General features: G+C 34.4%; 1 protein-coding gene across 5 annotated transcripts in view; it reads left to right on the top strand.

Annotated features, from left to right (window-relative positions):
- PTBP3 (polypyrimidine tract binding protein 3) overlaps positions 1 to 18,882 on the top strand; it is a 96,954-nt gene that overhangs the window by 58,379 nt on the left and 19,693 nt on the right. For all 5 annotated transcript variants that reach the window (XM_019635881.1, XM_019635884.1, XM_019635882.1 and 2 more), the window contains 3 exons: positions 3,299 to 3,463; positions 11,999 to 12,109; positions 13,560 to 13,734. In XM_019635881.1, the coding sequence (XP_019491426.1) occupies positions 3,299 to 3,463; positions 11,999 to 12,109; positions 13,560 to 13,734 (451 nt within the window). The remainder of the gene's footprint in view (positions 1 to 3,298; positions 3,464 to 11,998; positions 12,110 to 13,559; positions 13,735 to 18,882) is intronic.

The raw sequence follows: 18,882 nt of genomic DNA, 5'->3' as shown, positions 1-18,882 counted from the left end.
AGTCGATAATATTGTGATAACTTTGTATGGTGACAGATGATTACTAGAATTAGTGGGGTGATCACATTGTAAGGTATAAAAAGTGTAATCACTATATTGTACACCTAAAATTATTATAACTAATATAATATTGTATACCAACTATATGTAAATAAATTTAAAAATCAGAAGACTGCTCTCGAAAAGAAAAGGGTCGTACAGTCATATGCCACTTAACGACATGGAGATGTTCTGAGAAATATGTCGTTAGGCAGCTTCATTATTGTGTATATATATCATAGGGTGTACTTAACACACCACCTAGCATAACCTACCACACACCTAGGCTCTATGGTAGAGCCTGTTGCTTCTAGGCTTCAAGCATGTTACTGTACTGAATACTGTAGATAATTGTAACAGCAGTAAGTATTTGTGCATCTAAACATATCTAAACATAGAAAAGGTACAGTAAAAATACTGTATAAAAGATAAAAAATGGTACACCTGTATAGGGGGCACTTAAGAATGAAGTTCGCAGGACTGGAAGGTGCTCTGGGTGAGTCAGTGAGTGAGTGGTGAATGAATGTGAAGGACATTACTATATGCTACTGTAGACTTTATAAATACGGTACACTTAGGCTATACTAAATTTATATGAGATTAAATAAAGCACAAGAGAAAATGAGGCTATAATGGCAGCGTAACATGCCATATTGTTTTACAGCAAACTTTCTTTTCATAAGTAGAAAGAGTACACTAAAATCAATAAAAGGCATAGTATAGTAAATAAATAAACCAGTAACACAGTCGTTTATTATCATTATCAAGTATTATGTACTAAATATAATTGCATGTGTATACTTGTATACAATGGCAGCCCAGTAGGTTTGTTTACACAGGCATCACCACAGACATGTAACACGTTGCGCTACAATATTACGATGTTTTAGCTGTCACTGGGCGACAGGAATTTTTCAGCTTCATTTTGATCTAGTGTGACCACCATCTTAGGTGCAATCCTATGTTGACCTAACATTGCTATGCGGTGCATGACTGTATAGAAGTATAAAAGTGAAAGTTGTTCAATTATTAAGTTTACAGAAAGTAAAAGATGCCATTTTTCAGAAAGATACTTATTTTAATGTTATTGATCATAGCAAAATGTTAGATAAATGCTTATTTCATGTTTGAGTGATGGTACAATAAAGTAAAAAATTAAAATCATGAAAACAAACCAAGAAATATTAATTTAAAACAACTTAAAAAGTACTGTGACCTTTAAAATTGTAAGTGAACACAATATGTGAAAATGAAAGTAGCTATATTAAAGTGGAGTGTTTTATTTTGTGGCACAAACATTTTGCTAATTATCACCATTCTTAAGCAATGATAAGTATTGTAAAAAACATTGATGAAAACTTGAATTTAGTTTCAGTAATCATTAACCATGCTTTTTTCTCTTCAATTTTCCCTCCTTCGCCTGCTTCATGTTATAAATAATTGTTTTAAAATCTGAGACAATCACAGAATGAGAAAAGGGTGCAGATAAAATACAAAGAACTTTTGATTTCTTGAGGCATTTGGGGAATAAATTGCTAACCTGGTCTGTCTTCATTGTGTAATACTTTCAGTGTGTATGTATTTCCTACAAACAGGGACATTTTCCTACAGAACCAAAATACAGGGGTCAAATCAGGAAATTAACATTGATACATTACTTCCCTCCAATCCTCAGTCCACATTCAAGTTTACCACTTGTCCCAATAATGTTTGTTAGAGAAAAACAAACATTATTCCAAATCACATGTTCTGTTTAGAAGTCACACCTTAGTTTGCTTTAATCGAAACAGTTCCTCAGTTTTTCTTGGACTGTCATGACCTTGACATTTTTGAAAATTACAGGCATTTTATCTTGTAGGATTTCCTTCAGTTTGAGTTTGTCTGATGTTTCCTTGTGATTAGATTCAGTGTATATATCTTTGACAGGAACATCACAGAAGTTGTGTTCGGTTTTTTCTGATTGCCTCCTGTCAGGAATTTCAATTTGTTGCATTAGTGATGATGCACTCTTTGATCACTTGATTAGCCTAGTGTTTGCCTGGCTTCTCCACTGTAAAGTTAAGACTTACAAACGGGGGAAGAAGAATATTTGGGGCAGATACTTTAAGACAATGTAAATAAACTGTTTCCTTGTCAGCTGTCAATTTTTTATCAGCATGGACTAAAGATTTTCTATTTTATTTGATGAGTTATTGTTTTTTACAATTATTATTATTTTGATTTTCAAATTGTCCTATATTTGGCCTGTGGGAGCCCCTTCAGGTTGTTTTCTATGTCCCTTTGGCATCTTCCTATTATTCTTTGAACACTTATTTGCATTCTGGTAAAATAACAGCAAAAACTCGTAAAAACAAAAGGTTATACCCTCATCTTGTGCTTTTCTTGCTCCAGATCTGTAGCTAGCCATTTTTAGCACCCTGGTTTCTTTCAGTGGAACATGATATTTAGAAACTTGTCTACCATCCCATGCCAGGCTCTCCCTTCTTTGAATTACCTCCTTACCCCATTCAGGCCCTCATAAACCTCTTGTTCACTATACTCAGGCTGTCTTCACCACTTTGGCTCTCTACCCCAAGTGGACCCCTTCCTGACTCTCTTTGGGCTCTGACTCTCCTGGCCAGGATCTTCTTTGGATGCCTTTCTTACCCTCTCATTCTCAGGTTCTGACATCCAGCAGTGAGCAACCCCCACATATACTTTCCTCCCCTCGTTTGGGCTTAGGTTCCTCTTGTCAGGCAGCCCTGCCATGTGGATGCTCTCCTCATGTTGCTTAGGCTGATTCTCCATGCCAGGATGCCTTCCTATAGAGATGCCCTTCGTATTCCACCCTGAACCTCCACAGTTCCTCTCCATGTTTACATCTCGTATGGCACCCAAACGCTTCAGAATTCAATTGTTCAAGGTGGGAAAAAGAAGAGAGTCTTGAATAGCTTTTAAGTGGTCTTTAACGTTACCTTCACATTGTTTTTTTTCCTATTGGCATTTAAAATTATGAATAAAAATATCCAGATTTTCTTTTTTTGCCATGTATTTTTTTCATTTCTTGAAATAAACTTAAGCAACTTTCTTAAATATTGTGTCAGTGTGATAAGAAAGCAAGTCTTTTTGGCTCTTGACGGATTATAAATTTAGGATATGTGCATTCAGAGAGAGTAGATATGTATGTTTTTATTTATATTACTTCCTATTCTTTTACATTAACTAATTTTTAGGATTCATATAATGTAACCCAGAGTTCTCATTTTGCATTGTTATATAGAGAGCCCAAGCTGCCCTGCAGGCTGTCAGCGCTGTCCAGTCGGGAAGTCTGGCCCTTCCTGGAGCCCCTACCAATGAAGGCACAATCCTCCCGGGGCAGAGCCCTGTGCTCCGAATCATTATTGAAAATCTCTTTTACCCCGTTACTCTGGAAGTTCTTCATCAGGTAAGGAGGAGCCCTCTTAGGAAAGCAGAGTCAAATGTGACCTCTGTAACTTTAGATGTTTTTATATCTTTAGTATTTCAGGTGGTCAGTTTTGGTTGGTATATTTGTTTAAATAATAAAAAACCTTCAGCAACCTGGTTCATGCAAGAAGTAGTACCAATCAGAGATCATTTTTGACAGCTCCCTTTTTCTAATTTAAATACTTGATTTTAAAAAGTATGTCAGACCTTCTTTTTTATACGTGTATACCTAAGCAGGAAGATGAATAAAGCATAGAACCCTGTTAAAAGCACTGGTAGTAGTTATTCCTGAGCAAGTGACATCAATAGAGAAAACAACTAATTTATTCCTATTGACTCCTTACATATGAGTATTTTTATTTTAAAAACTCTGAAAGGAAGGTATACAATAACTCTTTTTATGTAACACGGATGTATTGTGTTAGTGACTGATACCTAGTGCAACTTTCATAGACTACCCGTTAATATGTCTAAACTGTCTTGATAAAAGGCAGTCTACCAAATCATGGCCTACTGTGAACATATAGAATTTAAAGACTGAAAGGTCACCTAGTTTTACCGTTCTTTTTTTTTTTTAATTAAAGTTTATTGGGGTGACAATTGTTAATAAAGTTACATAGGTTTCAGGTGTACAATTCTATAATACTAGTTTTATAATTTTATAGTGAATAAAACTGCAACTCGGATAATTGATTCAGTGAACATTACAGAGTAATGAAAGAGCCAGTTAGAACTCAAGCCTTCTAATGCGAAGCCCAGTGTTTTGTTTTGTATACTTGTTATAATTTTAACTAATACTGCATATATACATACTCTCAAAATGTAACATACAGTTATTTGATAATCTGTATACAGAAATATTTGGCATCTAGCCCAAAAACTTCAGTTAGTTTTTATTCTATTTAGCTACATATTGATTCCATTTCATTATGCTTGTCAATACATATATTAAAATATTAAAATACTAAGATATTACTTATTTTCATATTTATATCTCAATGTATATATTGCCAGCATAATACAAGGCCAGTCCAAAATTATTTAACTGTTTTCCTAATCTTTGTGTTTGTACTACTAAATGGAGAGTTATATGGGTGTGTGTGTGTGTGCATGTGTATTTAAGAATTAAAATGCATCTTATCCTAGTACCACATTTTACAAATAAGGAAACTGGGGCCCTTGGAAATTAAGTTACAGTTACAGTCATTGTACCAACTGGTGATATAGCTGGGATACATTTCCCAATACAGGTTCTGTGCCATGCATATAAATATCAAAATACATATACCATTTATTAGTTCTACTGTGTTCCCTACGATAGTTTTGTAAGTACCATTTTCTAAATATGCATTGGTGAGCATTTCCTAGGGAGGGCTGTAACAGTGGTATTCATAGTCACTGTTGTTCCCTAAAAGGTTTCAGGAATTGCTTGAGTGATTGGGTTCTTTGTTCTGGTGGATTTTCTTCTCTTCTGTTTTTTCCATAAAGTGGAATTGAATCCTCTGTGATCCATCAGCAGTGTGTGTGTGTGTGTGTGTGTGTGTGTGTGTGTGTGTGTGTGTGTGTGTGTTAGTCTGTTTGTTTGTGCTACTGTAACATTGTAGGTACTGCTAACTTACAGTTTTACAAAAGATATTCTTGCTCCTGTGGCTCAACATTGCCCTCAGTGGCAGAGAGTTTGGCCAGTGTCATGTGGTGCTGATCTGTCATTCCATTTATCTCCCTAAGAGCAGTAACAAACTTGCCTGTCTCCCAAAAGATTATGGGGTCCTTCTGCTGAAGAGTAATTCTCAGACTCAGTAGTAAGTAACCACCAGGGTTGGACTCAGCCTTTTAAGCATAGCACACCCTTATTTAATGCTCCTTCCCATTCCTGTTGGAATCAGTCCAAACTCCTTACTGAGGCCCTTAAGGTCCCCCACATTCAGACCGCTCCCCATTTCTTTAACCTCATTTCATAACACTTCCTCTGCTTATTTAGCAGTCTGACTTTCGTGACTTTCGCTTTGACCCTTTCCCCCTTTTCTCCAGCTTATTCCGTTTCTATTTTCTATTTCGTAGACTCAGAACACACTTTGCTGAGATAATTTAGCTGAATTCTGTTGTACATCATTCAGTTTTCAATTTTATCATTTACCTCCTCAGAGAGTCTTTCACTAATTACATTAATTAATCCCTCTTCCCCTGGCTCTGTATCCCATTAACCAACTAAAGTATAGTGTAGCATAAGGATTAAGGATACAGGGTCTGGAGCTGCTTTGAATCCTGGCTTTACCACTTACTACCTCTACAGCCCTGAGCAAGTAACTTACCCCATCTGTGTCTTTCACTTGTTTACATAATGAAGATGGTCTCTATTTTATACCTTCATTGTGAGGATTACACGAGTTAATGCATTTAAAGCACTTAGAACAGTGCCTGCTACATATTAAGTGCTCAGGAAATTTTAGTAATTATCAGATGCTAGTAAATTGCACTGTAAGAAACTGATCCTTGCTTTTGTAGTCTTGTGGGTAAGATACAATTTCATAAGTAATAGCATAAAATGCAGTGAATATTGAGATGGGGAAATACATGGAAGTGTGGAGTTGCCTAGCACCTTTTATAATTAATTAGAGGATTCTTTTATATTCTTAGCTGAAGAGTTGGCATTAACTAAACTGCTCTCTAACATCTGTAGGAGCTAGTGTTTTTCCCTTAGCTCATGGTAAGGGGTTGAGAGTGACTGAGATGGAAGTGATACTATTTCAGATTAGGGGAGCTGTTTCCAATATGATGGCATTTGAGCAGAGGCTTGAAGGATGTTAAGGTATAAGTAATGTGTGTAAGTGATAGAATAATAATCCAGTCAGAACAGCAAGTGCGAAGTCCTTAAAATGGAGGTGTCCTTCATGTATTCAAATATCAGCAATAAGGCTATGTCATTGGAGGGTAAAAAGTAGGAAAGCCATGAATGATAGGGTCTGAGAAGGCATTAGGAGCCAGATGATATAAAGCCTTTATAATCTTTACACTGAGTAAAATGGGAAGCCATTAGAAGATTTTCAGAAGAGGGGTGAGATGGTAGATTTATGTTTTAACGGAATCGCTCTTGGTGCTGTGTTAAAAGTAAACTGTAGGCACAAGCAGAGGCTTTTGTCATAGCCCATATGAGAGATGGTGGTGACTCGGGTGAGGACATTGGAAGTGGTGATTATGGATATACTGTATTTGGACGGATTTGCTGATGAGTTGAATAGATGTGGATTCTGAGGAGAAAGAGAGTAACCAAGAATGTATTCCAGATTTTGGCTGTGAGCCTCTGGTAAAATAGAGCAATCTTACATGAAACTAGTAAAGACAGAGGGGGGAAAAAGATTTGGGGGCAGGGGTGGGATTTAGGGCAGGAATCAACAGTGTGTTTTGGACATGTTATGTTTCATACACCTATTAGACATTTCAGTAGGAGATGTTGAATAGACAATTAGGAAGTAAGTCTGGATTGGCTATAAGAATTCTAGACTGGAGATTTGGTAATCGTCAATTTTTGGGTGTGGTTTAATGCCATTGGATTGGATGGTGCCGCCACTGAGAGAGCAGAGAGCGTTTGTAGACAAAGAAGGCACTCATTGACTGATCATTATGTAAATTCAATCCTGCATGTTAAAAAATTTCTTTGCATACTGAAGGAGTAGTTCAAAACAGTATTCTCATGTAATCCATTACTTCTAAGTATTGTTATACGTAGGGGTATTTTATGAATGTCCAATAGACAAATCTCTTCAAGACAAAGGACTGATTTTTTTTGAATTGCAGAATAAAGATAAATAACTTGTAAAAATAAATTATAATGGTATTAAATAAAGAATCAATGGTAGTAATATAAAATTCAGGTTCTTAAGTCATATGTTTTATTGGTTACAAAAACTATCATAAACAAGTTGTGGGCAATGTGCTTGATATTTTTGAAAGTTCTAATATGAATATGCTTTTTACAAGTGAATGCTAGTGAACATTTTTAGTTTCTGGCAAGTTCTGCCATTATAAAAATCACCCTGAAGATTAATTTTACCAGAATTTGATCTGGTAAAATTAAAGTCTGAAAAGATACAATTCACAGGAGACATCAAAAATTGAATCTATGGGGGGTGGCTGGTTAGCTCAGTTGGTTAGTGTGTAGTGCTGATAACAACAAGGTTGCTGGTTTGTTCCCTGCATGGGCCACTGTGAGTTACGCCCTTCTTAAAAATAAATTAATTAATTAATGTAATTTAATAAAAATAAGCCAAGAGACTTTCTGAGAACTGTACAGAGAACCTGCATTTAAAAAAAAAAAAAGAGGTGGCTTACTTAATTTATTCAAAAGTATCAGGTTGATTTTTGTAGCTACTCTCTCAGTACATACAATCCAAGGGGCTCTAGAGAGCTAGCCATGGTTAGCCAGTTCAGTCAGTTTATATTTTCTTTTTGTTTGGTTTTTTTTTGTTTGGTTTTTTAAGATTTTATTGGGGAATTGGTGGGAGGGGAACAGCATTGGGGAATCGGGGAAAGGGAACAGACAAGGTGCTGTCCTTTTGTTCTTCAGTCTAGTTGTGGAGGACATTGCTTCACTGGCCCATGTTGGTATTATCATTGCGCTCTTCCTGGGTGAGGCAGATCAGTCGCGGGCGACTCAGGCAGCCCAACTCCAGGTCGAGCTGTTGTTCACCATCTTAGCTGTAGGGGGCAGTGTCACTGGCCCTCATGTGGGATCCGAACCGGGGCCCTGCTGCTCAGAGCTGGTGTCCCAAGACAGCTCTTAACCAGCGTGTCACTCGCTCGGCCAGCCCAGTCAGTTTATATTTTCTTAGTGCTTTCAGATAAAAATCACACAGCTAAACACAGATGTCAGTAAGGATGTCCATCCGGTTACTGTTCAAGTTAAATGAGAGAAAGAATCTAAATACTAACAAAACATGAAGGTTAATTGGAAATTAGGTTCTGTAGCAGAATTTGATTTATAAATTATCCTAAATTTTAGAGCAAATTATATGTTCTTATTACTTTATTAGTGAGATATTTTACATCAAGAATGTTTATCATTTTAAAAAATTGCATATTACTGTGATTCTCCAATTGGGTCTCAGAGTATAATTCTTTATCAGTTGGTAAAAAGCATTTACTCTGTACCTCTTAGGTGTCAGGAATTATACTGAAGAAGTAGAAATGATTAAGACAAGGCATATAACTTCAAGGCGCTTTTTAATTAAAGGAGACAGATATGTAAACAAATATATCATACAGTATAAGTAAAACAAGATAAATATTTATATGAGGCCAAGAAGGGGATAATATTTGGGATAGAAAGCTAGCTAGTGAGATTTGGGGGAGGTTGAGAATTTTCTGGTGGCATTAACTCCCTTCTCTGAACTGAATTTTGAAAAAGGTAAATGAAAATTTACTAGGTGTTAGACACAGAGTTCCAGGTAAAGAGAAAAGCCATATGTATAGGCATAGAAGTCTGAAACCTCTTGGTGTATTTGGAGAACTATAGACAACTGCATATGGTTGATGTAAATAGTGTGATATATTGTAAAAAGTGTCAGAGATGAGGTTGGAGAGGTACACTAGGGCGAGATTGTATGTAGTATACCATAGTGCTTGGATTTTACCAAGCAGGTAATGGGGAGATAGTGAGGAATTTTAAGCAAGGAAAAATATAATCTGACTTGTACTTTAGAACACTCACTACCTGTGACTGCAGTATGAAGGAGGGAGATTAGGCAGTTATTATATGTCCTTTTAATATACATGTATAAAGTCTGTTGCTCACTTATCTGGTGTAAAAAAAAAAAACCAGTTTATGCACTTGTAATATATAGATTGGCATGTGTGTGCGCGCGCATGTTTGCAGCACCACAATATCACCAAGGATGAAAATTAAGAAAGTATAAGACTTTTTCTGAAGCATGCTTATACCTATATCTTAAAGAAAGATACAACATAAAATTCAAATTCTATGACAGTCACCTGAGAACAAGGTAAATTTGTTATTTTGGTGGGGTGTTTTTTAAGAATATTATCTAGGACACAAGGGTGTACTGAAAAAGTACCTTTGATAGGACAAAAGTTTTCATTGAAGAACAAAACAAAAAATTTCTTAATGATGTTCAAAACACAGTTAAATGAGAATTAGGTTCCAAAGTTCTAAACCCAGAAATATGACCATAATGAAATTAACTAGTTTTTTAAAAGTTTCTAATTTCACTAAAGAACTCTCAGACTATTTAATTTTAAGGAATGACATTTTCTAGTAAGCCCTTCCAAGACAAATTGGATTCACAAATCTTACAGAATGATATTATTTCCTATAAGATGTGTTTGACTCTAAGCTAAATCTGTGTTAACGAATATCTTGTCCAAAATGAATATTTGGACTTCAGTATACTTTTTTTTTTTTTTGGCGGGGGGTGGGGGTGGTAATATATATATATATATATAAATTTCACCCTTTTAACCATTTTAAGTATACAGTTCAGCGGAATTAAGTATATTCACAAAGTTTTGCAACCATCACCAAACACTGTATATCTCCAGACTTTTCTTTTCGTTTTTCCAAACTGCAACTCTTGTACCCACACAGTAAACAACTCCCCCATTCTCCTCTTCTTTCAGCCCTTTGCAACTACCATTCTACTTTCTGTCTCGAATTTGACTACTACTCTATCTAGGTTACACATACAAGTGGAATCATGCATCATTTGTCCTTTTGTGATTGGCTTATTTCACGTAACATAATTTTTTCAAGGTACTGCCATGTTATAGCATGTGTCAGAATTTTCATCCTTTTGTGTGTATATCTATATGTATATCTATATCTATATATCTATAGATATCTATATCCCACATTTTGTTTGTCCAGTCATCTGTGGTTGGATACTTGGATTGCTTCCATCTTTTGACTATTGCAAATAATGTTGCTATGAACATGGGGTACAAATACCTCTTTGTGTCCCTGCTTTCAGGTCTTTGGGGCATATGCCCAAAGTGGAATTGTTGGATCATATGGTAATTCTATTTTTAAGATTTTTTTGAAGAACCGCCATAATATTTTCCATATATCTGCACTATTTTACATTCCCACCAACAGTGCTTTTTTCTCCATATCATCCCCAACACTTAATATTTTCTGGGTTTTGTTTGTTTTGATACTAGCTATCCTAATGGGTTTGAAGTGGTAGCTCAGTTTTTATTTGCATTTCCTTAATGGTTAGTGATGTTGAGCATCTTTTCATGTTCTTATTGGCTGCTCAGTTTTCTTCTTTGGGGAAATGTCTATTCAAGTTTTTTGCTCATTTTTAAATTAGGATTTTGTTGTTGAGTTGTACTTGTTCTTTATATATTCTGGATATTATCCCCTTATCAGATATATGATTTGCAAATAATTGTCTCCCATTTTATGGATTGCCTTTTCACTCTGTTGCTAGTGTTTTTTGATACGTAAAAGTTCTTAATTTTGATGTAGTCGACTTTATTTGCTTTTTTGTTGTTGTTGTTGTTGTTGCCTGTACTTTAGGACAGTTATTCTTGATCATTTTTTCTGATCATTAAAAAGCAGTACCATTTGCCTATTAAGGACACTCAGACATAGTATTTGATAATAGCAAATTCTTACCATCATAGGGAATACTTACCTTTTGATTCTTAGAAGCAGAAGGACAAGTTTCTGGCTCAAGATCCAAATTTAAATAGGATATCAGAGGAACACAAAATGCATTATAATAACCCTAGCCACGAACGTTTGTAGTGGTGAAGTAGAACAAATGTTGTAAGAACATTGATAACTAGGGATATGTCAAAAAACTTTCCCTACTGTACTCTGTTTATTCCTCTTCTGCAGAGATACTTCAGAGAGGCCTTTCTTGACCACTCTTGCACCTTCCCAATTTGCATTATCATTAACTCTTAACCCTTGTTCTTCTATATTCATAACACTTTTTTACAATCAGACATTATTATTTATTTGCTTATTTATCATGTCTTTCTTCATAAGGTCAGAGGCTCCTGTCACTATTTTATTCACTGCTGACTTCCCAGTGCTTAGAAGAGTGCTCTGAATATTTGATGAATTAGTGGAGCAATCTCTAGTGAACATTTTGTAGTTTCTCTGTCTATAAAATCTCAAGAAATGATGCTGATTTTTCAGGATGAAATATTTGATCCATATGACTCTTCTACTTTCATTCATATACATTATAACCCCACTATCTTAAAACGTTAATTAATTTCTATTGTAACTTCCTGTTTTAGTATTGTGCCATTTATGACACGTTATAAAATAGGTTAAATATTTGCGTGCCAATTGGGTTAGGCACTGTTTTAAGACATGCATGGGTGTTGACATTTTAGGCTTCATTTAAGTCATTTTGGTACCAACAGTTTTAATAAAAGAAATTATTTTCATTTTAAAATAGGATTCATGAATTAAGTTGTATGTATAAAGATATGTTAGCTTTATTTTTTCCTTAGATTTAACCTAATGTGAACTTTTTTTCAGATATTTTCTAAATTTGGCACAGTCTTGAAAATTATCACCTTTACAAAGAATAATCAGTTTCAAGCCTTGCTTCAGTATGCTGACCCATTGAATGCACAATATGCCAAAATGGTAATTATCTTTTTTTCATTTTTTAATTGTTAATCAGTCACTTCAGAGAAACTGAAAGAAGCCATCATGTCTTCTCCCTTGGTCCAGTTTACCATGTGTTCTTTTAACTGTAGTAAAATATGCATCATATAAAATTTACCATTTTAAAATATACTGTTTCATATGCTCTTTTATAGTAAGCTAAAAATTACTTGTTCTTTCATATGAAATGGTTTCAAATCACCTGTTATTTCTTGGATCTCTGAGACTTATTTCTGTTTGTCATATTTAAAGTCCAGAATTGAGGACAGTACTCCTGATATAATCTGACTAATAAAGTAGAATTATCTTTGCCCTATGCCTTTTATTTCTATTAAATTAGCCAAAGATTGATTTCAGTATTTTTGCAATCATACTCACTGTTGAATCTTATTGAGCTCTGAATTGGTGAAGACATTAAATCTTAGGAAATATGCTACTGTCAGTTTATGGTCTTTTTTTTTTTTTTTTAGTACATGAGTGTTTGACTTCTGACAAGATATAAAACTTCACATTCACCCATCTCCTATTGAGATCTATCCTAACCCAAATTCTTTCTTGTATTGGTATCTGAATTATTTCTGATTTGTTTTCAAAGATAGGGACTCAGGTTTGCAGTACTCTTGTGCACCACGCAGTGTCTGGCTCTTGTTTAGGAATATAGCCTTTATATATGCTGTATCCTCTACCTGCATATGTTATTTTGTACCTTTATGATGGCATACTAATCAGTAACTATTACTAAGTTAGGGTTTTTAATGAATTTGTATATTTTTTGTTTTATTTTTATGTGTCTCGGTATTCATTTTTATAAATTTGAGCATTTGTAGCAGTCATAAGTGGCTACAAGTATCCCTTTGGTAAATTTTTATTATTGTGAAGGGAGGGATTACTGATTACTGGTCTTATATCAGAACTGACTCCAAATTTCCCTCAGCTTATTATTCAGAGTATTAAAAAAATACATTTACGACAGAAAAAGAAGTGGTAGACGATATTCATATATGTTCTGACAAGCACCATTTACAAAGTCTTTATTTCTATTAACCTATATAAACTATTCTAAAAAAATTAAGATGAAATGTAAAACTAGAATATCTTTAAACATTTTCTGTGGACAAAATAATCATAAGCTAGTACAATGTATAGTAATGCATAATAGTTATCCAAGCTTTTACATTTCTTCTCTTTCCTTTGATCTTACCAGAGACAAGATAGGGATTGTTATCCTTATTTTCAGATGAAAAAACTGAGTGTTAGAGATTTTCTTTTTCTCTCTTAGGTGCACATAAGTGACAGGGGTAAGAGTAAATAAAAGTCTTTGGCTTTCAGTCCAGTGCGCTCTGCTTTATACCTGTGTCAAAGTAGAGGCTACTTGATGTATCAGTGTTGTTGTCTTGCAAAACATCAGTCCCTTTCTTACATACTTTAGGCTCTGGATGGCCAGAATATCTATAATGCATGCTGCACTCTGCGTATTGACTTCTCCAAGCTCACCAGCCTTAATGTGAAATATAATAATGACAAAAGCAGAGACTTCACTCGCTTAGACCTTCCTACTGGTGATGGCCATCCATCCCTTGAACCCCCTATGGCTGCTGCTTTTGGTGAGTAGTTCTGTTTTGGGTCACAAAGCAAGTTTTCTGAAGTTAAAAGTTTCATTTTAATCCATGTTATGTCAGTTAGCCTTTTTCTTCTTGGATTGTCTCAGGATTTCTAAAGAAAGGCAAGACTCATAGAATAAAATGTGTCCATTAATTCTTTTTTTTTTTTTAGCTGAGCCATCCTGCCATCTGTTGGCAGCTCAGCGGCAGCTCAGCTCGGGACGGGAATCCAACCGGCGACCCTGTTGCTCAGAGCTCGCACTCTTGAATGAGCTCTTAACCGACTCAGCCACTCGGCCGGCCCTCCCTTAATTCTTAATATTAGTAGATTCTGTTAGTTGGCAAAACAAATGAATATCTGAAATTAAAAGTTACAAATTTATTTTCTAATATTAATATTACTTATTCTTTATAAGTCATGCAACCATTTGCTTCAAATCAGTAGTCTTTTACATATTAATACTGGTTTAAATATGTTGGTTTATAACCAACAGAATATTGGCATTAGTGTTCTTGAGAAAAATACTTTTTCCTTTTTAAGTAGTGATATTTTAAAACAAGGGCCTAAATTAGTGGTGTGTTTTCATTTATTCAAAGAAGAGGATTTATTTTATTATTTTGTTTTTTAAACATCAGAACTTCCATCTTTACCTTAAGTTTCTGTGAAGTTGCAGTTTTGCGTTAATAAAAATAGTCTCCTGAATTGTCTCTGCAAATTCACTTCAAGAGCTTCCTTCTTTTATTTAAAACTGATTCTCAATATATTTATACTTTTTAAATAAACCTTTATATAAGGAAAAAGCAGTGGGTGGCCCAGTGGATATATCATTAAGTTAATGTATGCTACTTTTTGATTTTGCAGTTCTCGAAAGTGTGGTTTTATATTTAGATAAAATATTAAATTGTATTACTCTTTGTGATTGACTTGCCTTTCCCATAAAAAGACCTTAAGTGGTATTTAATCCATCTTCATTTTACAGGTGACAAAAGGATCCTTAACCAAATGGTTGTACCAAAATTTTCTAGAAAATAGTTTGTAACTTTATAGTAAAAGCTTATTACTATTTATAACTGAAAAAGTTGTGAACTATTCAGTTCACTTTCCTAAAATTAAGTTTTTGTTGTGATCTGACCAAATTTTTGTGTTTTATATTTGTTACTAGACCCTACTTACATGTCTGATTTTGCAGAGCCAAAGGTCTTTGTAAATACATTTCAATAACACATGATAGAAATTGAGTCTATTATTCAAGGTTGCCAAAACTTGGCTAACGAATGTAGAAGTACTTAGCCCAGTAATTGGATATATACTGTCAGTGTAATCAATGTGTTCTGCATTGTGGGAGGAGGACGTTTTAAAAATACAATTAAGAATTTTGGTTTCTGAATATAAGATATCAGAATGTTAACATCCATTTTCATGGTATTAATAATCCTTAGTCATTGCAAAGTAATGTCTACATCCTAATGTAAGTGATTTATCATTCTCTGAATTTATGTATTGTATGCAAGTTTACTCTGCCTCTCATTAATATTTGACACAGTTTACCGTTCCCTCCTTTTTTCTCTTGGCTTCTGAAACACCACACTCTCCTAACTTTTTTCCTACCTCATTGGCTGTTCTTTCTCTCTTTTAAGGTTGCCATTTAAAGTTCCTAGAGTTAAGTTGTAAACAAACAAGCACTCTGTCCCTGTTTTAAGTGATACATGTTATGGCTGTAGAAAAGCTTGTGAAACATGTAAATGTATTTTTAGTACCCTCATAATTACCACCCAGGTAAAGAAATAAAATATTTACACATACTAAAGAAGCATTCTTTGTACCGCTCTCATTATTGTGCTCCCACTCTCCCAGTGATAACCAGTCTCAAATTTTATGATAATCATTTGCTTTTCAGGTTTTTCTTTCTGTTTTTTTTTTAATCGTTATGCAGCCCGAAGTATAATTTTAAAAAATTTTCTTCTATATTTAGAACTTTATGTAAATGGAATCATGCTATTTATTTTCTTTCGTAACTTGTGATTCATTCATATTCATTCATATATGTGGCTGTTGCTTGTTCATTCTCAGTACTGTCAAGTGTGTAGATTCCCATTGTATGAATATACCACAGTTTGTGTATCCTACTGTTGATACATTTGGGTTATTTTAGTTTGAGGCCATCATGAAAAATGCTGCTATGAAATTTTCCTGATTACCAATGAGGTTGAACTCATTTCTATTTATTGTGCATTCTCCTTTATGAATTTTCTGTTCAACTCTTTTGCCTATTTTTGTGTTTGGTTTCTTGCTTTTTCTTGTTTATTTCTAGGAATTCTGTATCTATCCCAGACACTATTCCTTTGTTGGTTATATGTGTTTCTCCCAGTTTGGCTTTAAATGTATTTGCCACTTATTTCTTTGTATTTGTGATTTTTGTGTCTTCTTTTAGAAATCCTTTCTTCTGGCATCATAAAGATACATACTTATATTCTAAAGTTTATACTATTTTAGTAGCTTTGTTTTAAAATAATTTAAGTTGCAAGAATAGGACAAAGAATTCCCTTATAGCCTTCATTCACATTTCTCAATTAGTAACATCATGCCACATTTACTTTAGTGTGTGTGTGTGTGTGTGTGTGTGTGTGTGTGTGTGTGTGTGTGTGTAAGTAGTAGGTTTTTTTTCCCCCTGAAGTACTAGAGAGTAAGTTTTAGGCATGATGCCCCTTTACTTCTAAATATTCATTGTGTGTTTTCTAAAAACAAGGACATGCTTACCTAAATGTAGTTCAGTTATCAAATCAGGAAATTAACATTCATACAATGATATTATCTAATCCATAGACCTTTTTAATTTTTGCCAGTTGTGAAAATAATGTTCTTCATAAGAGAATTTTTTTTCTTGTAAAGATCCAAACCAGTATCAGGCTAATTTATTTATGTTTCTTTGGAGCCCTTTAATTTAGAACATTTCTTCATTCTTTGTCTTTAGTGACGTTTGCATTTTTTTAAGAGTTCAGGTTGGGTATTATATTGACTGTTTCTCAATATGAGTGTCTGGTTTTTTGGCTGAAATAATGTGTCTTTCTCAGTTTATTACATCGGGAGACACATGATTCCACTTTATCTGCTAACTTTGATCATATGGGGGAGGAAGAAACTTTACCCTCAGGGTTCTTTTGGCTGCTCTAGTAATTAAGTGTACATGAGACAGATTAACAAGAGAAAATAACCAAATTTAATTATATACGTACACATGGGAACCCCACATGCATGAGAGAGTCAGAGAACCCACATACATGGAGGTTCAAAGACCAGGGGAAAATGAGGTATATATGACATTTGAGCTAAGGATGAGATACAGTACCTTGGAGCTTCAGAGGGGAGAAAGGTCACTGCAGGACTATAAGAACAGCAGATGTTCAGTAATTAGTAGTTTGCCCTGCCCTATAGATTGGTCATAAAAAGTTATTTCTGGTGTTAACTCTTATTATGGGCAAGCCCTCTCATTTAAATTGTTGTAGGCAGTTAAATGGGGGGAGAAGTTTCTCTTGCGCCCATTAGGGTCTCATTGCCTTTAGCTCAAAGTAATCTGCATTCCAGAGAGGCACGTCTTGGGGCGACTCATTCTGAACGCCTACGATTAATCACTTACTAAGGTGATTTCTGCCACGTTTCTTCAAGTAAAGTTACTGTTTTTGTAATTTTTAGGGAGATGCATTGAGACTATATAAATATCCTCATCACTTTTGACCTTTTAGTTTTAGAATCCATTGCTGAAATTACTTGTTACTCTGATGATTGCCATATTGGTAGTTTGCCATCATTTTTTCTACATTTATTAGTTGAGATTTTATTATAAAGGACTTTTTTCTTACCACCATTCCATTCATTCATTCATTTTGAATAAATTCAACGTATAACTGTGTGAATTTAAGGTGTACAACCTACATTTATATATTACATGATTGCCGATATAGCCATATTTAATCACATTACCTAATTATAGTATAATATTGTTTATATTTGCTATAATGTGCATTAGATCTCTATGACTTAGTTACTGCTCGTTGTATTTATTTTTTATGTCACTATGGATTCTTTATTCTATGAGTTAAAATTGTGTGCTATCATTTTTTATCTTATGCTCAAACTGTCCCAGATTTGGGCAGTGGGAGCTCTTTCAACTCTGGCTTCTATGGAATTTGAAATGTCCCCATCACTGTTTGAGCGCTTCCTTCCTTTCTGGCAGAAGGTATTTCAGACCTTTACCTTCCCTGACTTAACACTGCAAAATGAGCCCTGATTCCTTTTAGTGGAAAATGGTATTGGAAATCAGTATCTCGCCATTAGATGTGCTCATTGCTAATAGGACATCATTGCTTGTACACACTAGGATATGTGTATATGTGTGTTTCATAAATATATTTTTCTTTGTATGTTTGTTTAAAAACCACAAATTTTAACTGATACCTTCAATTCCAATCCAGCACACTTTTTCATATTGGCAACTTCTTTCTTCAAGAATGAGAAATCTAGTTTCCTTTAGCCTCAACATATTTACTTATTTGCTCAATCCTATAATTACACAAAAAGTAGTTTCAGATTTGTTAACACATACCATTAAAACTTCAGCTTAATGTTTTCTTAAGTAGTTTTCTATGCATTCTTCCATTGGTCTATTTATTTATCTTTCCTTTTCTCATTACCTCGTTTCAATATCTGATAGGTTACATCTTTTTTACCTTATTCTTCAAGAGTATCTTACAGTTTTGGCCATTTACACATGAACTTGAGGATCAGCTTGACAAGTTCTCAAAAAAAAAAAAAAAGGCTTACGGGGTTTTGATTGGATTACATTGACTTTATAAATCACTTAGAAGATAATTGACATCTTTGCAATAGAGTCTTCCAGTCTTTGAACATTGTACATCTCTCCATTCACTTGGATATTCCTTAATGTCTTTCAGTAAAGTTTGGTGACTTTTCTCCATAAAGGTTTGCATGTTTTGTTAGATTTATTCCTAAGAACCATACTTTTAAGATGCTAATTCTAAAACTATTATTCATGATCTGTGTAACCTTGGGCAAATTGCTTAACTGCTCTGCACTTTTGTTTCTTCATATATGGAATGAGCATAATAATAGTACTTAACTGGTAGAGTTGTGAT

Source organism: Hipposideros armiger, unplaced genomic scaffold (genome assembly GCF_001890085.2).
Source record: "Hipposideros armiger isolate ML-2016 unplaced genomic scaffold, ASM189008v1 scaffold_24, whole genome shotgun sequence".
NCBI lineage: Eukaryota > Metazoa > Chordata > Mammalia > Chiroptera > Hipposideridae > Hipposideros > Hipposideros armiger.
Note: the sequence above shows the minus strand (reverse complement) of the source record. Positions and strands in the feature narration are given on the sequence as shown.